The 16,641-nt window shown below is 49.5% G+C and overlaps 1 protein-coding gene across 4 annotated transcripts in view; it reads right to left on the bottom strand.

Annotated features, from left to right (window-relative positions):
• Positions 1 to 16,641, bottom strand: part of ALDH5A1 (aldehyde dehydrogenase 5 family member A1) — a 33,906-nt gene that overhangs the window by 10,975 nt on the left and 6,290 nt on the right. For all 4 annotated transcript variants that reach the window (XM_089333344.1, XM_070074332.2, XM_089333345.1 and 1 more), the window contains exons 2-7: positions 15,684 to 15,767; positions 14,912 to 15,082; positions 13,398 to 13,514; positions 10,772 to 10,915; positions 5,656 to 5,799; positions 2,958 to 3,116 (exon numbers count right to left, since the gene is read on the bottom strand). In XM_089333344.1, the coding sequence (XP_089189470.1) occupies positions 2,958 to 3,116; positions 5,656 to 5,799; positions 10,772 to 10,915; positions 13,398 to 13,514; positions 14,912 to 15,082; positions 15,684 to 15,731 (783 nt within the window). In that variant the 5' untranslated portion in view covers positions 15,732 to 15,767. The remainder of the gene's footprint in view (positions 1 to 2,957; positions 3,117 to 5,655; positions 5,800 to 10,771; positions 10,916 to 13,397; positions 13,515 to 14,911; positions 15,083 to 15,683; positions 15,768 to 16,641) is intronic.

Below are 16,641 nucleotides of genomic sequence, written 5' to 3'. Positions count from 1 at the left end.
TCCTTCTGCAGCTCCTACTCCTGAGGAGGTGGCCCCCATCACCTCAGCTTAATTCTCATTCTTTTGCATTTCTCTACGTTTTATCTGTATTTTGCTTCAAACGTCAGGAGACCGCCTCAATTTCACCCCCATCTGAATTTCTTGCACCTGCCGAGTATTTAACTCCTGCAGACGTAGTCCTGCTTGCACTGCCCCATCCTCAGCACGTGGAGGTTCTTGGGCAATCCCTCTCTGCTCCCCGATTCACCTGCTGCCCTCGGGGTCAGGGTCGGCTGTGACTGCTGCTCCTGCCCCTCCTCTCCTGTGCACATGGCTGAGCCTCTTTCTGATGGAAGGACCAGGTGATACATTTAGGTGGGCGTGGGGTGGCCTCTGCCATTTTCGTCTGTCCACTGAATGAGGTTACTCAGCAACCCTTTCCCCAAAGGGCATGGCCAGGAGACCCCTGCGCTTGCAGCGGGTGCCCTTGTGGGTGGGCTGCTGTATTTGCTCAGAACAACCACCTCTGCTGTCCTGTGTGTACGGTGGTGGTGGGGAGGTGCTGTGGGAAGAGCCAGAAACCGTGCAGAAGCACAACCAGCCAGCTGTGTGTCTCCCCTCCTCCCCCCCCCCCCCCGCACACCAGCCAGTTCTAGAAAGGCCCCATCAGGACACCGCACAGGCTCCCTGGGCACGCCCACGTCTCCCACTCTTCTGCCTCTCAGAAGCCCATCGCCATCCATGGAGCAGGGCGGTCCTCCTCCCTCCTGCTTCAGCTCAGTTTTCTAGAGGCTTCCAGGAGAGAGGCTTGGCCACATTCTGTTGTCTGGACTTGCCCTTTATGGGTCCATGCACCCCACATCTGCAACAAATCCCCACTAGCTGGGTGCATATGCAGATATATACACATATATATGTATCTAATCTTTTAAGCTTTATTTGATAGGCAGACTTAGAGAGGGAGAGAGAGAAAGAAAGAGGTCTGGCATTCACTGATTCATTACCCAAATTGCCACAGCTGCCAGGGATGGGATGGGCCTGACTAAAACCAAAAGCCTGGAATTCCATCTGGGTCTCCCATGTGCATGGCACACGCCCGAGTGCTGGGGCCATCATCCACTGCTTTCCCAGGCGCACTAGCAGACAGCTGGATCAGAAATGGAGCAGCGGGGACTCGAACCAGCACTTTGATATGGATGCTGGTGTTGCAAGAGGGGGCTTAACCTGCTGTGCCACAAACACTGGTCCTGATTTATGCTTTTAAAATACTATTTAACTTAATAGGGGCTCACCTCCTGTCCCCAAAGAGAATCTGGTCAGCCCTCCTCTTGTCATATTACATAGGAAGTGCAGTGATGTTTCTGGGATCCACTCCATGGCAGTGAGAACCTCAACAGATTGTTGAGAAACAAGATGTTTACCTAACTTCTCTCCACTACAATAGAAAACCTGCAAGTATGTGTGCTTGACAGTCCAGCATACACTGCCATCTAGAGGGGAATGTTTGCATTTCACTTTGGGTTTCCCCGCTAGGGGGCAGCAAAGCACCATCACCGGGGCATCTTAAAAAACTCCAAAGCCCGGGACCTACCACAGACAAATGAACACCCATCTCCTCAGAGGTGGCCCCAGCATCTGTGTCCATCACGGGCATGTGGAGGCTGAGTACCACCCCCTGGGACTTGAACCCTAGTCCCTCTCACTAAACACGATCAAAGTCATTTATAAAATGCGAATGGTGCCAACATGAACCTTGATGCATTTTCTCTACCCAGAGGAGTCGGAGGTAATGCCAGACCTGGCCGCTTCCCCGCAGAAAGCTGACCTGCCTGCCCACGGCCCCTGAGCGCGGAGGTCGGCCAGGCTGCTTCCCACCTAAGCACTCACGCAGCTCTTGGTTGATTTTAGTTCCTCAGGTTCACCCAGCGGCTGGCTGCGTCTCCTTCCCTCTTTCCCACACACATTTTCCAGCTTCCAGGGTCTGCCCCATTCAAAACAGTCTGTTAAACTCCTTTCTATTTGTAGAAACTTACCTAGGGAACTTACAGGATGTTTCGTATTATTATCTTTAAAGTTCTTTGTAAGAACTCTTAAAAATATTTATTTCAAAAGCAGAACAACAGAGAGACACATCTCCCCTAGTAGCAGCCTAGAGATAACTCTTTATTCAACAGAGACCCTTCCCCAGCGGAGGAGCCCTTTGATTTTAGCTCCCGCAAATAAGGGACCACATGCGGTATTTGTCTTTCTGTGTCTGGCTTATTTCACTTGATATAATATCCTCCAGTCTCAACCATTTTGCTGCAAGTGATAGAATGTCATTTTTATAGTTGAATAATATTCCATTGTGTGTGTATATATTTATCTGCTTATCCATTTGTTCACAGTGTGTATAAATTTATTATATATTTATCTGATGATGGGCACTTCTGTTGAGTCCATATTTTGGCTATTGTGAACAGTGCTGCTATAAATATAGTGGAACAGCTGTCTCTTTGATACAACAATTTTTGGGTGTATACCCAGTACTGGGATTGCTGGATCATAGGGCAAGTCTATTTCTTTTTTTTTTTTTTAAGGAAATTTCCACACTGTTTTCCACAGTGGCTGCACTAATTCATATTCCCACCAACAGTGTATACGTGTCCCCCTTTCTCCACATCCTCGCCCTGCTGGGTTACTTCCATCAAGGATTCTTCCAGAAGGGCATTTTGTCATCCAGGGAAGAGTTATGACTGGCGCAGCTGCAAGTCCAAGAAGGGCCAGGCAAGCAGGGAAGGGCACTCGGGGCTGGAGGAGTCGATGACCAGACAGGGCCACTCGATTCACAGATTCATAGAAACTCGGCCCCCTCACCCCGCCCAAGGTTTCTCTATTTCTTCCACAACAGCCTTACTGGGCAGCCTACCAAAGTGTTTGCTGCTTAAGTAAGTTTTGGATATCGAGGCACTGAAATTAACACAACCCAATGAACTTACCTTTTCTACTGCTTTTTCATTAATTAGCGGGCCTTGCGTGGTTCCCTCCTCAAATCCATGCCCTACACGCAGAGTTGTCTTCATTGCTTCAGCAAATTTGCTCACAAAGGAATCATGAATCCCCCTCTGCACCAGGAATCGGTTTGAGCAAACGCAAGTCTGGACAGGAGGAAAACAAACCCAGAGAGTCAGTTTCTCGGGAGCCGTTGACCCATCCAAGAGACAGGAGGCAGCCCCACGTCTCTGCAAAGATGCTTCCCCGGGCAGCTTGTCAGGCGGCCAAGCTGGCCCAGAGGGAGACACCCGGGGGAGAGGTGTTCCTCTCCACTCCCTCTACAGCTGTTGTCCATTTGTGGTTTAACAAGTTAGCAAGTATGTGTGTGCAGAGCAAACAAAAACACACCCAAGTTCCTACAGGTGGCTTTCATTACAATACAAACAGGAAGAAAAAATAGCCTGCAACTCTGCAAGGACCTTTGAGAGCAGAGGCTGGGGTGTGTGTGTGTGTGTGTGTGTGTGTGTGTGTGTGCAAACTCTACCTTACATCCTTTACCTGAAACCTTCCAGGTGTTGTGAGAATCTGACATTTCAGTAATGGACACAGGACCCTTCCCGCGTGCAGCCTAAATTACCAAAAAGGCCCTTGCTTTTTCTTCTAATTATTTCTAATTAGACCATGTATGAAGAAATTTTGAAATATAACCCATTATATATAGCTTCTTGGCCTTTTGGCTAAGATCAAGCGTGAAATGGAACCCGTCGTGGGAGACCACTGATGGGTTTGCTGCTTGTCTTTTTCTTAATCTTTCCTGGTTGCAGCACGTCTGCACACTTTTGTGCCCTGTGCATTTATTTCCTTCCTCCCTCCCTCCCTTCCTTAAAGATTTATTTATTTATTTGAAAGGCAGAATGACAGAGAGAGGTCTTCCATCCACTGGTTCACTCCCCAAATGACTGCAATAGCTGGGGCTGGGCCAGCCCAGAGGCAGGAGCCCGAAGTCCCTTAGGGTCTCCCACTAGTGTGGCAGGGGTCAAGTGCTTGGCTCGTTTTCCACCCCCTTCCCAGCACAAGAAGAAGTGGAGCAGCTGGGACGCACACCTGCTCTCCGACATGGGATGCCAGTGTCTCAAGCAGCAGATTCATCCATGACGCCACAGTGCCGGTCCCCTTTCCTTGGCTTAAAGCAACACATCCCAAGGCTGTGGCTTTACAGCATGCCACAGAAGGTTACAGATCTTGGCATTTTTGTAAAAGGAACTATACCTGGGGCCGGCCCTGTGGTGCAGCGGGTTAACGCCCTGACCTGAAGCACCAGCATCCCATATGGGCGCCAGTTTGAGACCCAGCTGCTCCACTTCTGAGGAACCATACCTATACCTGAAAAACCAAGTTTACTGAAATTATACGAAAAGGAAAGAATTAATTACTAAAGGCCAAAATAAAGAAGAAAACTATTTAATGTCTTACACAACATTTCATTTTTCCCCACAACATAACCTTTCAGGAGTATTTATTCCATTTCTGGAAAGCATTTAAAATCGTTTGTTGTTGATACTTTTAAGGCAAAGGATTTAAAAATACTTCGTAAGTCATCAGGATCTTGGCAGCTTGGATAGGAACTGGGAGACAGGACTCTGGGCTTACAGCGCCAGTACTCTGGCAGAGTTGGGACAACAGCCGGTGCATGGTGACCAACCACTCGTCTCTTAGTCTTTTGCAAGTTGCTGCTCATTTGCAAGATGCGAGGGACGCTGTGGTGACTTGGAAGGTCCATACCAGACTGGCTGCTCCACGGTTTGCTCTGTAGATGTGAGCTCAGCTCCTCTCCCTTGGGACAGCTTGGACATGCGTGGTGTGCCCGCTGCTGCCAGCTCGGCCCTCGCCCAGCACTCTGCTGGCCTGGGGTATGTCTCAAAGACAGTCAGGTTTCAAATGTTTCTAGGCACCACCCTCAACACTTTCCCACCTTCTTGTCCTTAAGTCTGCGGACCTCATACCCTGGCTGTTCAGGGCTGCTTTGTGTCTGAGGAGAAAAGCCTAACGAGGGGAAATTATGAAAATACAGTCATCCCTCTGTACCCGTGGGCTCTGCATCTCTGGATTCAACCAACCGCTGGTCAGAAATTATTCCTTTCAAACTCATCTGTTCTGAACATTACAGACATTTGTCAATGTGGATAAGCATGGCCTACGTAGAGTTTCCGTGTGTTAGGTGTGCTTAGTAATCCAGATGTGATTTACTACACGCAGGAGGATGTGCACAGGTTATACGCCAATCCAAGCACTGTGCCAGCCTCCTAGGAGGAACTGGGGCACCCCAAGATTTTGGTATCTGAGGGTATTCTAGACCCAATCTCCTATGGAAACCAAAGGGTGACCATAGCCCAGTCCGAAGTGTAGGGGAAATAAGAGGGAACAATGTGATGAAAAACTTCTGCTGTTGTGGAAATTCTTCGAAGCCACAGATTAGATATTTTCCCTGTATTGGGACTCTCCAAGCCTAGTGTAGCCACTAGCAAATATTCAGGCAATTGCTGAATATTTGCTGAAAGAGTGAACAAATAAAGAATGGACAATGGATGGGGACCCACAAGTTTCCCTCCAAGAGATGAGTAAGGCAGTGGAGATAAAAGCCAGCGCTTTATGAAATGTGTGTGCACATATAGCCAAACCCTGCAAAAACCCCACAGGACTCACCTGGCCGGCGTTCCTAAATTTCGATGCCATGGCCCCTGCTACAGCCTGCTCCACGTTGGCGCTGTCAAACACAATGAAGGGAGCAAGGCCGCCCAGCTCCATGGAGACCCTCTTCACAGAGCTGGCTGCGTGGCGCAGGAGGATCTGTGGGCAGAGGAGGGGACCTGTGAGCACTGAACCAGCCACCCGGATACCCATCTTCATTTGAAACAAACGCCCGGGGCCAGCGCTGTGGCGTAGTTGGTAAAGCTCCCGCCTGCAGTGCCAACATCCCATATGGGTGTCGGTTCGAGACCCGGCTGCTCCACTTCTGATCCAGCTCTCTGCTATGGCCTGGGAAAGCAGTAGAAGATGGCCCAAGTGCTTGGGCCCCTGCACCCGCGTGGGAGACCTGGAAGAAGCTCCTTGTTCCTGGCTTCGGATAGGCGCAGCTCCAGCCATCGCGGCCAATTGGAGAGTGAACCAGTGGATAGACGACCCCCCACCCCACCCCGCCTCTCCTCTCTCTGTGTAACTCTGACTTTCAAGTAAAATAATTAAATCTTAAAAAAAAAAACCAAAAAACCCAAGAGTAAAGAAAGCAGGTGTGCAGCAGTATGTAGGGGGCGACACTTTGCATTACAAAAGGGAGAAATGAGAATATATATTCATACGATTATGATCTTCAAAAAGTTAATAGAAAACACATATTATATTCAATTTTGAATTCTCTGAATTCTAATTTCCATGAACTTTCTGAAGTATGCCTGTATTTGTTTGTAATGATGAAATCCCGAGAAAATAATAAGAAACTAAAAGCACTGACTTGACAGAGGTGGGGGAGGCATCAGGGTGACTTCTCAAGGTACACATGTTAACACATGTTCACAGGTGTTATACTGGCCTGACTTCTGAACCATATAAGTGTACTTCCAATTCAAAAACATTATACCACAGGCTTAAAAGCCACAAGATAGAGAAGAGGTAATAAAATCACCCAGAATCCCACCACCCATAGCTCACCCCTGATCACGGGTTAAGGTGCATTTATCTAGAACTTGGCCACACAGGTTCATGTACACAGTTGCCCCTCCATGTCCCTAGGTTTGATCTCTGCAGTTTCAACCAACTGAAGATAGAATATATTTGAAAAAAAAAAAAATGCTTTTCTTGCTTGTCATTATTCCTAAATAATATGGTATAACATTTTAAATGGTATTAAGCATTATAAGTCATTAGGGATGATTTAAATTAGAACATGCATAGGTTGTGCACGAGTACTACACTATTTTATGTAAGAGGCCTGAGCATACGTATATTTTGGTATCTACAGGGATCCTGGAACCAGACCCTAATGGATAAGGAGGGACAACCATATGTATTTCTTTAACAAAAGAAAATGGGACTGTATGATTATAGTTTTTTTTTAAAAAAAGATTTATTTATTTGTTTGAAAGTCAGAGTTACACAGAGAGAGGAGGAGGGAGGGGTAGGGGGAGGGAAATGGGAGGAGGAGGGGGAGGAAGAGGGAGGAGGGGGAGGGGGAGGGGGAGGTCTTCCATCCGCTGGTTCACTCCCCAATTGGCTGCAATGGCCGGAGCTGTGCCGATCCAAAGCCAGGAGCCAGGAGCTTCTTCCAGGTCTCCCACACGGGTGCAGGGGCCCAAGGACTTGGGCCATCTTCTACTGCTTTCCCAGGCCACAGCAGAGAGCCAGATCAGAAGTAGAGCAGCCGGGACTCTAACCAGCGCGCATATGGGATGCCGGCGCTTCAGGCCAGGGCGTTAACCTGTTGCGCCACAGCGCAGGCCCCATGATTATAGTTTTATAACCTGCTTTTTCTTCCCACTTAACCATATGTCTGGAGTACTTCAACATGTTCATAACATTTTATACTTTGCTACTTTAGTGTAACACTATAATGTGAAGGTCCTCTCATGCCGGCTCCCATGTGTCTAGAACATTCTTGCATGGGCTGTTCTACAGTGTATTCACCTAGCCCCTAGCTGTTGGACATTTAGATTGCTTTCAATTACTTGCCTTTAAAAACAACACTGCAATTATTCCTCCAGGGTAAGCTGGTAAAGCTGATGACTCAGTATACAGCTATAAGGCATTCAAGGCCTAAGAACGCTGCTCAGGGATGTCCAGGTGTGGCTGCTGATGGGCCCATGTGAGATAGTTCAAGTTGAACAGACAGTATTCACAAGGCCAGGTTTGCTCTAGGACAGCCACCCTCCTAAGTTACAGGTTTTGTAACGGGGTTCTGGGTAAAAACTCAGCATGGCTGGAAGTGGAGCCTAAGCCAGCACTTCTCTGTATGCCCAGAGGTTAATATTCCAGGCATGAAGTAGCAGCCGTGAGCTTCTCCATCAACGTCATTATCCAACTAAGGAGTACACGTTTTAAGATGAAAAATATGTCTTCATTGGACTCAACATAGCTATTTAATTTTGAATTTTTTTAAAAAAGAATTATTTATTTATTTGAAAGGCAGAGTTACAGAGAGGCAGAGGCAGGGAGAGAGAGGTCTCCCATCCGCTGGTTAACTCCCCAGATGGCCGCAATGGCCGGAGCTGCGCCAATCGGAAGCCAGGAGCCAGGAGCTTTTTCCGGGTCTCCCATGGGGGTGTAAGGGCCCAAGGACTTGAGTCATCTTCTTCTGCTTTCCCAGGCCATAGCAGAGAGCTGGATCAGAAGTGGAGCAGCTGGGACTTGAACCAGCACTCATATGGGATGCCGGCACTGCAGGAAGTGGCTTTTACACGCTACACCATGGCTCCGGCCCCTCAATTTTGAATTTTTAAGAACTGTTATCTGCCACTGTCTTTTCCTGCACTTGCTGCCCTGTAAAATAGATCCTTACTGTCCGGTCACTTGATCTCGCCTTCTCCATGGCATCTGTTCTCCCACATTCACTTGCTCTGGGTCCTCGGACAGCGCCCCCTACCGGCTCAGTCTCTTCTTCCCCGTGACCTGGGCTTGCCCTGACTTTGGCTCCAGCTCTGCCTCATGACATCCTCAGGCACTCAGCTTCCCAAGACAGAGTGTGGCTGGCCAGGCCCCCATCTCCATGCATGGCCGCTGTGGCAGGCCACTGGCCAGCCTCGGGACCCTCTCTCCCTCAAGCCAGATGCCCACTCTTGGCGCAGTTCTCAGCTGGGGAAGAGGCGAGGCATCGTGTGCCGTAAAACACTGGACAGGGCCTGTCAGAAGGGGCTGAGGGCGAGTGGGCACCTCCAGAACTGGCTTCCTGCAGCTGAGAGGCAAGAAGCTGCAGCCCAGAGCAGGAGTGAGGCCGCCAGTTCTCGGTGACAATCAGCTTGGGAGAAGCCCGGGACAGGCAGGCTGCTTATTCCTTGTCCCTTTGAGTCACCAGGCAAAGCACAGTCCTGGGTAAACAGGGGCAAGGCTGGGCCCGGCGGGCAGGTGCACCATGGCTTCCTGGACGTGTCAGGTGACGCACCTGCGGAGGGAACCAGGCGTCGGCAACGACAGCCTGGCTGTCCCGGCCCAGCCTCCTGGGAATTTCTCTGGCAAAGATGCCCTGACACTCTCCACCTGGCCGGCCCCTCTTTTTCTGCAAACCCTTCATGGTCACATTTTGAAGCCCTCTGGGTTAGTCTGCCGGGTAGGGGGTAGGGGCGTGGCAATCTATGGCTCTTAAAGGTGCCTATTTTGGTAGAAGCCAGTGGCAGGATTCCAAAGCAGGAGACGATAGCACGCAGCCAGGGTAATGGTGAGGAGTTCCAACCATGGCATCGCTCCTCCCTGCTTCCCACGGTTCCTAAAAGCGACCAGCATCACACGGACTTTTAGATGAGATTTGTGTTACTTTCATCTGCTGTGTGTGCCCATGCACGTGTCTAGCACATGCCTACGTGCAAATGTTCGTATGTGTGTATGTGCATACATATGCAGGCTACCAGGAAAAAAAGCGTACCATCCAGGGAGAAGCCCCTTAAACAGAAGCGTTTTGTTCTTTTTCTATTCTGAACATTTTTGAAAAATATTTATTTAATTTTATTGGTAAGGTAGAGAGAGATAGCTATCTCCCGTCTGCTGGTTCACTCTCCACATACCTGCTGGGGCTGGGCTAGGCACCTGACACGCAGGGACCCACGCCTCTGTGAGCCATCCCTGGTGCCTCTCAGGGGAGCATCAGCAGGTAGCTGGAGTAGAGAGCTGAGCCAGGAACTAGAACCCAGGCACGCCAGTATCCCAAGCGGCATCTTAACCACTACCCTAAACACCCACGCCTCTTTGAACATAAAAAAAGATAAGTAAAAATCTACTCACAGAAACATAATCAAGTTTTAAGGGTAGAACTTTTCAACATTGAAGACAAAAAACCAGACCTTCCAATTTCTGCATCTTTATAGTAAACAAATTTTTGTTCAATTCTGACACCCATTTCAACATCAAGCATGTGTTCCTAGAAGCACTAATTCTAGGTTATGAAATACGCAGTCCAGTATTATAGAAATATCTATGCAATGAACAGCTTTTCAGCAACTTCAGGCACAACAAATAATGGGGAAAGAGGGGCCAGTACAGTGGGGTACTGGGTTAAGCTGCTGCCTGCAGCACCAGCATCCCACATGGGCACTGGTTCAAGTCCCGGCTGCTCCACTTCCAGTACAGCCCCCTGCTTATGTGCCTGGGAAAGCAGTGAAAGCTGCCTCGATAGCTTGGGCTCCTGTACCCATGCAGGAGCCCAAGATGAGGCTCCTGACTCCTGATTTTGGTCTGGCCCAGCCCCAGCCATTGTGGCCATTTGGGGAGTGAATCAGCAGATGGATGTCTCTCTCTCTCTCTCTCTCTCTGTGTGTGTGTGTGTGTATGTGTAACTCTGCCTTTCAAATAAATCAAATAAATAAACCTTAAGTAAAATAAAATGGGAACACAGTGAGACCCTCGCTGCCCAGCCCCCTTGGTATGGTCAGGCAGGAATCCAGGTGATGTCTCCTAGGGAACACCACCCAACACGTCACTCGAAGATGAGCTGACATTTCTCTGACAGTTACTCAACACTCCAGGAATCGTTCTACACTGGCGCGGGAGATGAGACAGTGTTCTACTGTGTGGAGAGGAACTATAGGACAACGTTGATTTTTGTTGAGGCTTAGCTGCGTACCTTTCCCGTGGCGGTCGAGCCAGTAAAGGAGATTTTGGACACCAGAGGGTCGGTGCAAAGAACTTCCCCCACTTCCTTGGCCTTATTCCGAGAGCAGGGAATGACGTTGTACACGCCTGGAGGAATTCCCGCCTGGTTTGCAAGCTAGAAAGAGAAACAGCCAACACGCGGCCGCAAATCACCAGACTGAGAAAAACAAGAGAAACAGATGTTTAGTTCACAATGTGATGGGAAAATGTCAATCAATGGTGACAGGGTAAGAGTACAGTTGTAACTAAAGTAAGATTCTTATTAGTGCCAATGTGATGTTGCACAGCATTAAAATATCTTAGAGTTCCAATGCCGCCTTCTGCTCAAAAAAAAAAAAAAAAAAAAAAGCAAAAATCACCAAAACATTGGAAACATTGGATTTCTTTCCCAAACGAGTCGGAGGAGGTTCCAAGAACAGTCATCCGATTGATCTGTAGACCTGAAAGAATATTTAGTGAGCACCTACTATGCGCAGGGCAACAGGGCAAAGCTTTTGCAAGGGTCACTTCCCAGAGTGACTAGAGAAGGGAGGTGTGGGAGATGGAACCCAGCAGAGAGCGACACAGCCAGCCACCCCTAGCTGCCTGTGCTGGAACCCAGAGCTCCTTCCTGGGGGGATGCTCATGTCTGAATGCCATTCACACATTCCATAAAGCTGATGGGGATTCTTGAAGATGGCGGGGGTCACACTCTTTGAGTCCCCCTCCTCGTAGAAACAGCAATTAAAGAGCAAACCCCAAACAGCCAAACAGCAGTGACAATTGCAAGACGCTAATAAGAAACATGGACACAACCGGATGACAAGGTACCTCCACCACCACAAGTCACAAGTGGGTGGGCCTACACCCCCTACAGGAATGGGACCTGTGTGCCAGCAAGCAGGGCAGTAACATGGGGCTGATAACACAGAAACACCCCCCACACACACCCCCCACCCCCCTCCCCTGCTCCGAGCCCACAGGTGTTCAAGGACCTGATAACAGAGAACGCCAAACAGCCCACAGGTGTGCCAGCACCCAACTAACAGCACAAACAAGAGCGGCTGCAAGTGGGAGGCGAGGCTGTCCCAGCGGAACGCCGGGAGGGAGTGGAGCCAGGCCATGTGTGTTCCAGGCGAGTCACCTCCCCCACACAAGAAAGCTCGAGAAACTCCAGTGAAGGGGAGAAGCCGCCTCTCCCCAGCCTCCTTCCAAGGGCTCAGGAAACCTGACTTCCCATGGAAACAGCCTACCACTCAGGAAAACACTGAGGCCAGGTTCCGCACAAAGTGTTTAAAGTAAGAGGCAGAATCATATCCCTGCAGGTAACAAAGCCCAAGCTGTACCTCAGTATCTCAACACGAGATGGGCTGGGGAGAGCATCGCGCCCAGACACAGAGGAACAGAACACATCAGCGTGAGAGAAGTTTAGAAAAGAGGTGAGGGGACACAGGAAAGAGAAAGAAAAGGAAAAAGTCGCTTCAGAAAGGCACAAACACAACATACAAAACCTTAAGGAAAAATTGAGGCAAAAAGGAAGATCATTTCAAACATTGAGCTGAGATGGGAAGAACGCAAAACCAAATGACACAAAGGGTTCAATTCAATGATGCAAGACTTCCTGAGGAGGAAAACCAAACCCAGGCTGAAGAGCAAATCCTGGGAACTTTCTGTAGATTTAAAAAAAAAAACAAGATGTAAAAATACACATTGAACAGGTTCATCTCTGTCGCATTAGCCAAAGCAGTCATCACAAAGTAGTTGTTCCGGTTCTATTGCGAGGCCTATTTTTATCTTATAGATTTTATTTATTTGAGAGACAGTGTTACAGACGTAGAGGGAGGGAGAGAAAAAGGTCTTCCATCTGCTGGTTCACCCCTGAAATGGCCACAATGGCCAGAGATGGGCTGATGTGAAGCCAGGAGCCAGGGGCTTCCTCTGAGTCTCCCATGTGGGTGCAGAGGCCCAAGCACTTGGGCCATCTTCTGCTGCTTTCCCAGGCCATAGCAGAGAGCTGGATCGGAAGAGGAGCAGCCGGGACTCGAACCAGTGTCCATATGGGATGTCAGTGCTCCAGACAGAGGATTTAACCCGCTGAGCCACGGTGCCGGCCCTTAGGGCTATTCTTTACAGTAGAGGGAAAAAGTCACTCCCCAGTGTCCAGGCAAAAAAAAACAAACAAAAAACAAAAACAAAGTTGACTGATAAAGGAAAGAAATGTAGGTCTTTTCAAAAGCAAGAACTAGGGGCTGGGGAAGCAGCAGAGAATGGGCCAAGTACTTGGGTCCCTGCACTCATGAGGGAGACCTGCAAGAAGCTCCTGGCTTCGGCCTGGCCCACCCCTGGCTGTTGCAGCCATTTGGGGACTGAACCAGCGGGTGGAAGATCTCTCTCTCTCTGTCTTTCCCTCTCTCTGTCTGTAACTCTGCCTCTAAAATAAATAAAATCTTTTTTTAAAAATCCCCCATTCATTTTTTCCCCCTAAATAGAGCAAGATTATAACATAACACCACGGAGCATGAGATGCCAGCCAAGAAGGAGGTCCCACAACTGTTTCTGCTTTGGATTAAAAATCACGGAGTTTGTTGGCTCTGCAGCTACAGGGGAGAGAGGCTCACCTCGGCCAGGGCCAGGGCAGAGAAGGGCGTGTCCTCGGCAGGTTTCACCACCACGGTGCAGCCAGCTGCCAGGGCGGCCCCCACCTTGCGGGTGATCATGGCGCTGGGGAAGTTCCACTGGGGTCAGAAGAGAGAGGAAGCGTGTAAGGGAAGGACCGCCTCACTGGTCCCCAGGGTGGCAGGTCAAAAAGTCAGTCAACAACCCCCACCTTGCATAACCTGGGCTCCACTGAACAGGTGAGCTCTCACAACACCTGCCCCTGCCAGGTGGCGGAACTGGGGAGATAAAGGCCCATAATGACAGGAAACATGTTTGGGGCAAACACGGTGCAGAATCCTTAGAACAAGGGTCAGCCAGAGAGTTTTTGTAAAGAGCCAGAGAGTGTTTTAGGTTTTGTGGGAGGTGTGGCTACCACCACAACTACTGAACCTTGCAGTCGTGTTGTGAGAGCTGACGTGGACAGGAGGTCCACAGTGGGCTCCTGGGAGGAAACATTAGCAAAGACAAGAAATAGCAGACGACGGAGAACTTCCTTCTATGTCCATGTTTACCGTTATCTGTAGGCACCTGCGTATCTGTCACAGCAGTATTTTATCTTTCTTCCACAAACACTTGTATAGCGCTTGTTCTGTGTCATACATTGTTCTAAGCATGTTAAAAATTATAACAAATACTCTGGTTTCTCTCCAGATCGTATAAATCTTTTGCCTTAAAATTATAACTAAATGGTTCTCACAATTCAGCAAGGTTCGTATTATCCTCAATTACAGGTTTGGGGGAATGGAGATGGCACAATGAAATCATGTGCCGGAGGCCACACAACCCGTAAACAGTGAATTTTGAGTCCAAACCAGCAAGTCTAGGCAGTGTGTGTGTGGGGGGAAAGGGGCATGGATTCCACCTGTTAGGACGCACAGTAGGAAGCATGGCCTTGAGCCCATGGCCTTGAGCTCCGCCGGCAGAGATGGGACCTGGCAAAGGTGGGCCCAGGAGTGCCGGTCACTGAGACACTGGGTGCCCACAAGTACACTGCAGCCCCGTGCAGGCACATCCAACGTCTTATTTCTCAGCCTTTCGACTTCTAGAAGCTGGCCCAGTGACCAATGCGTTTGCAGCTGCTGCGAAACATAAATTAAGGATAAATTTTTCCCTAAACTATGATGCAATTAAAAAAAAAACCGCATCCTCATATCTGAAGTCTTTTGAAAAATGATAAATATCAGATCTTTTCAGTGGTGCTGGGCAGGCCTGGGAAGAGGCCCCTGTGCCAAGTCACAAAAGCCCCTGGCTTGCTTCTGGGGGCCACCTGCCTCCAGGGCTCCAGCAAACACGAATGCCCACTCACCACGCCACACCCAGCACTGTCTCAGACAGCTCCCGAGAGGGACCAGGAAACCCAGGACAGGTGACAAGCCTAACAGGATGAGCACACCTGCCCACGACGAAGACGTTGGTCCTGCCTGTCTATACAACCTCCTACCCTGGGATCTCGAAGCTCCTGCCATGCACGTACCGGTGTGATGACCGCGGCCACACCTATGGGCTGCTTGAGGACCAGGGCCCGCCTCCCCTTGGTGGGAGTAGCGATGATGTCACCGTAAATGCGCCGGGCTTCCTCGGAAAACCACTCCAGGAAATGGGCTGAGTAGAGAATTTCTCCCTGTGCCTCCTTCAGTGGCTTCCCCTACGTGAAAGCAAAAAATGCGTTATTACCATCTACCGCTAGAAGCCGGGCTGGGCTGGGCTCTGCAGCGCTCACGGCTGCAAGGAGACGTGCAAAGTCTCCCGTGGCAAAACCCACGGGGCTGCTGGGCAGTTTCTAACTTGGACGTGGGACTAGGAAGGCAGAATCAAGAGACAGCGTGGCTGTGCCACCGGTGCCACAGGTGTCTTGTGCACTCGCAGTATGTTCACAAATCGGGAGGCGATGTCTACACCTGCGTCTTCTAGTTGTTTTCCCTTCCTTCTGATCTCTCCCAAAGGTGACCATGGTGTCAAATAATTTCTTACACCGGTCGAGGAATAATTGATACATTTAAAAAAAAATCACAAGAGCAACATTTAAAAAAAAAAAAAAGCACCTGTGGGAAAAAAAAAACGATGAAAAAGCAGTGTTCCTGCGGTTCCAGATGCGATCTATGTTTGCATGTTACTAAAGGATTAACTAGAACATCAAACTTCGGAGAACGTGAGTGCCTGGCACCAGTGACTGGTGTCAGATCGCAGGACAAGGAAGGGCGGCTCTCAGCGGCTCTCAGGGGTGCCAGCCGGGACCTTACACTTACGCTCTCAGCGGTGATGACTTTGGCAAGGTCGTCCTTATTTTGTATCATTAAATCGTACCAGTTCCGAAGGAGCGCACTCCTCTCCTGAAAAAGAAGGCAGGCAGATGGGCAATAAAGCATAGACGGGGAGGGCTGGCCAGCTGCAGCCTGCTACCTTACTCGCCCTGTGGTCCCGTTCTTGGCTCAGGGCTCAGGGTAACTGACAAAGCACAGGGGTCATTGCCAAGGCAGCCACAGGTGCTACTCAAAACTTATGATCTATAGCAGGCAAAATTTTACCTTGATCATTTTGTATGGCCCGGGAATGACGTTGTAAATATCCAAGGGACTCTTGGCAGAAATGAGATTCCCCACCCCTGAGCGACGGGATGCCCAGAGAGCTCACCAAACATCACTTCTGGGTGTGTGTGTGTGACGGTGCTTCTGGGAGACCCACCTTTGAACCAGGGGGCTGAGCAAGACAGATCCGCCCTCAGCCACGTGTGTAGGCTTCAGCCAATCCGCTGAGGGCCTGAATAGAGCGACAAGGCTGAGGAAGGGCGAATTTGCCCCGTATGCGAGCTGGAATGCCCATCTCTTCCGACCTTGAACCTCAGGCCTCAGACACTGGCACCCCTGGCTCTGGGGCTTACAGACGTGGACTAGGGCTCCTCCACCTCCAGCTCTCCTGGGCTGCTTGCAGACAGCAGCCTGTGGGACCTCTCAGCCCCTGTTGTCCTGTGGGGCAATGTCACAGTAAATGGCTTCCTATATATTTATGCACAAAGCTGCTTCTACATGTTCGTGGAAAAATGTAATTAAAATATGTTTATTTTGGTGCCAAACATTTTTTTAAGACTTATTTGAAAGGCAGAGATGGGGAGAGAGAGAAAGAGAGAGAGAGAGAGAGAGAGAGAAATATATAGAGAGGTCTTCCATTTGCAGGCCCACTCCCCAAATGGGGCTAGGGCTGGGCCAT

Source organism: Oryctolagus cuniculus, chromosome 5, assembly GCF_051225735.1.
Source record: "Oryctolagus cuniculus isolate XC-2025 breed Fujian yellow rabbit chromosome 5, ASM5122573v1, whole genome shotgun sequence".
In the NCBI taxonomy this organism is placed as follows: domain Eukaryota; kingdom Metazoa; phylum Chordata; class Mammalia; order Lagomorpha; family Leporidae; genus Oryctolagus; species Oryctolagus cuniculus.
Note: the sequence above shows the minus strand (reverse complement) of the source record. Positions and strands in the feature narration are given on the sequence as shown.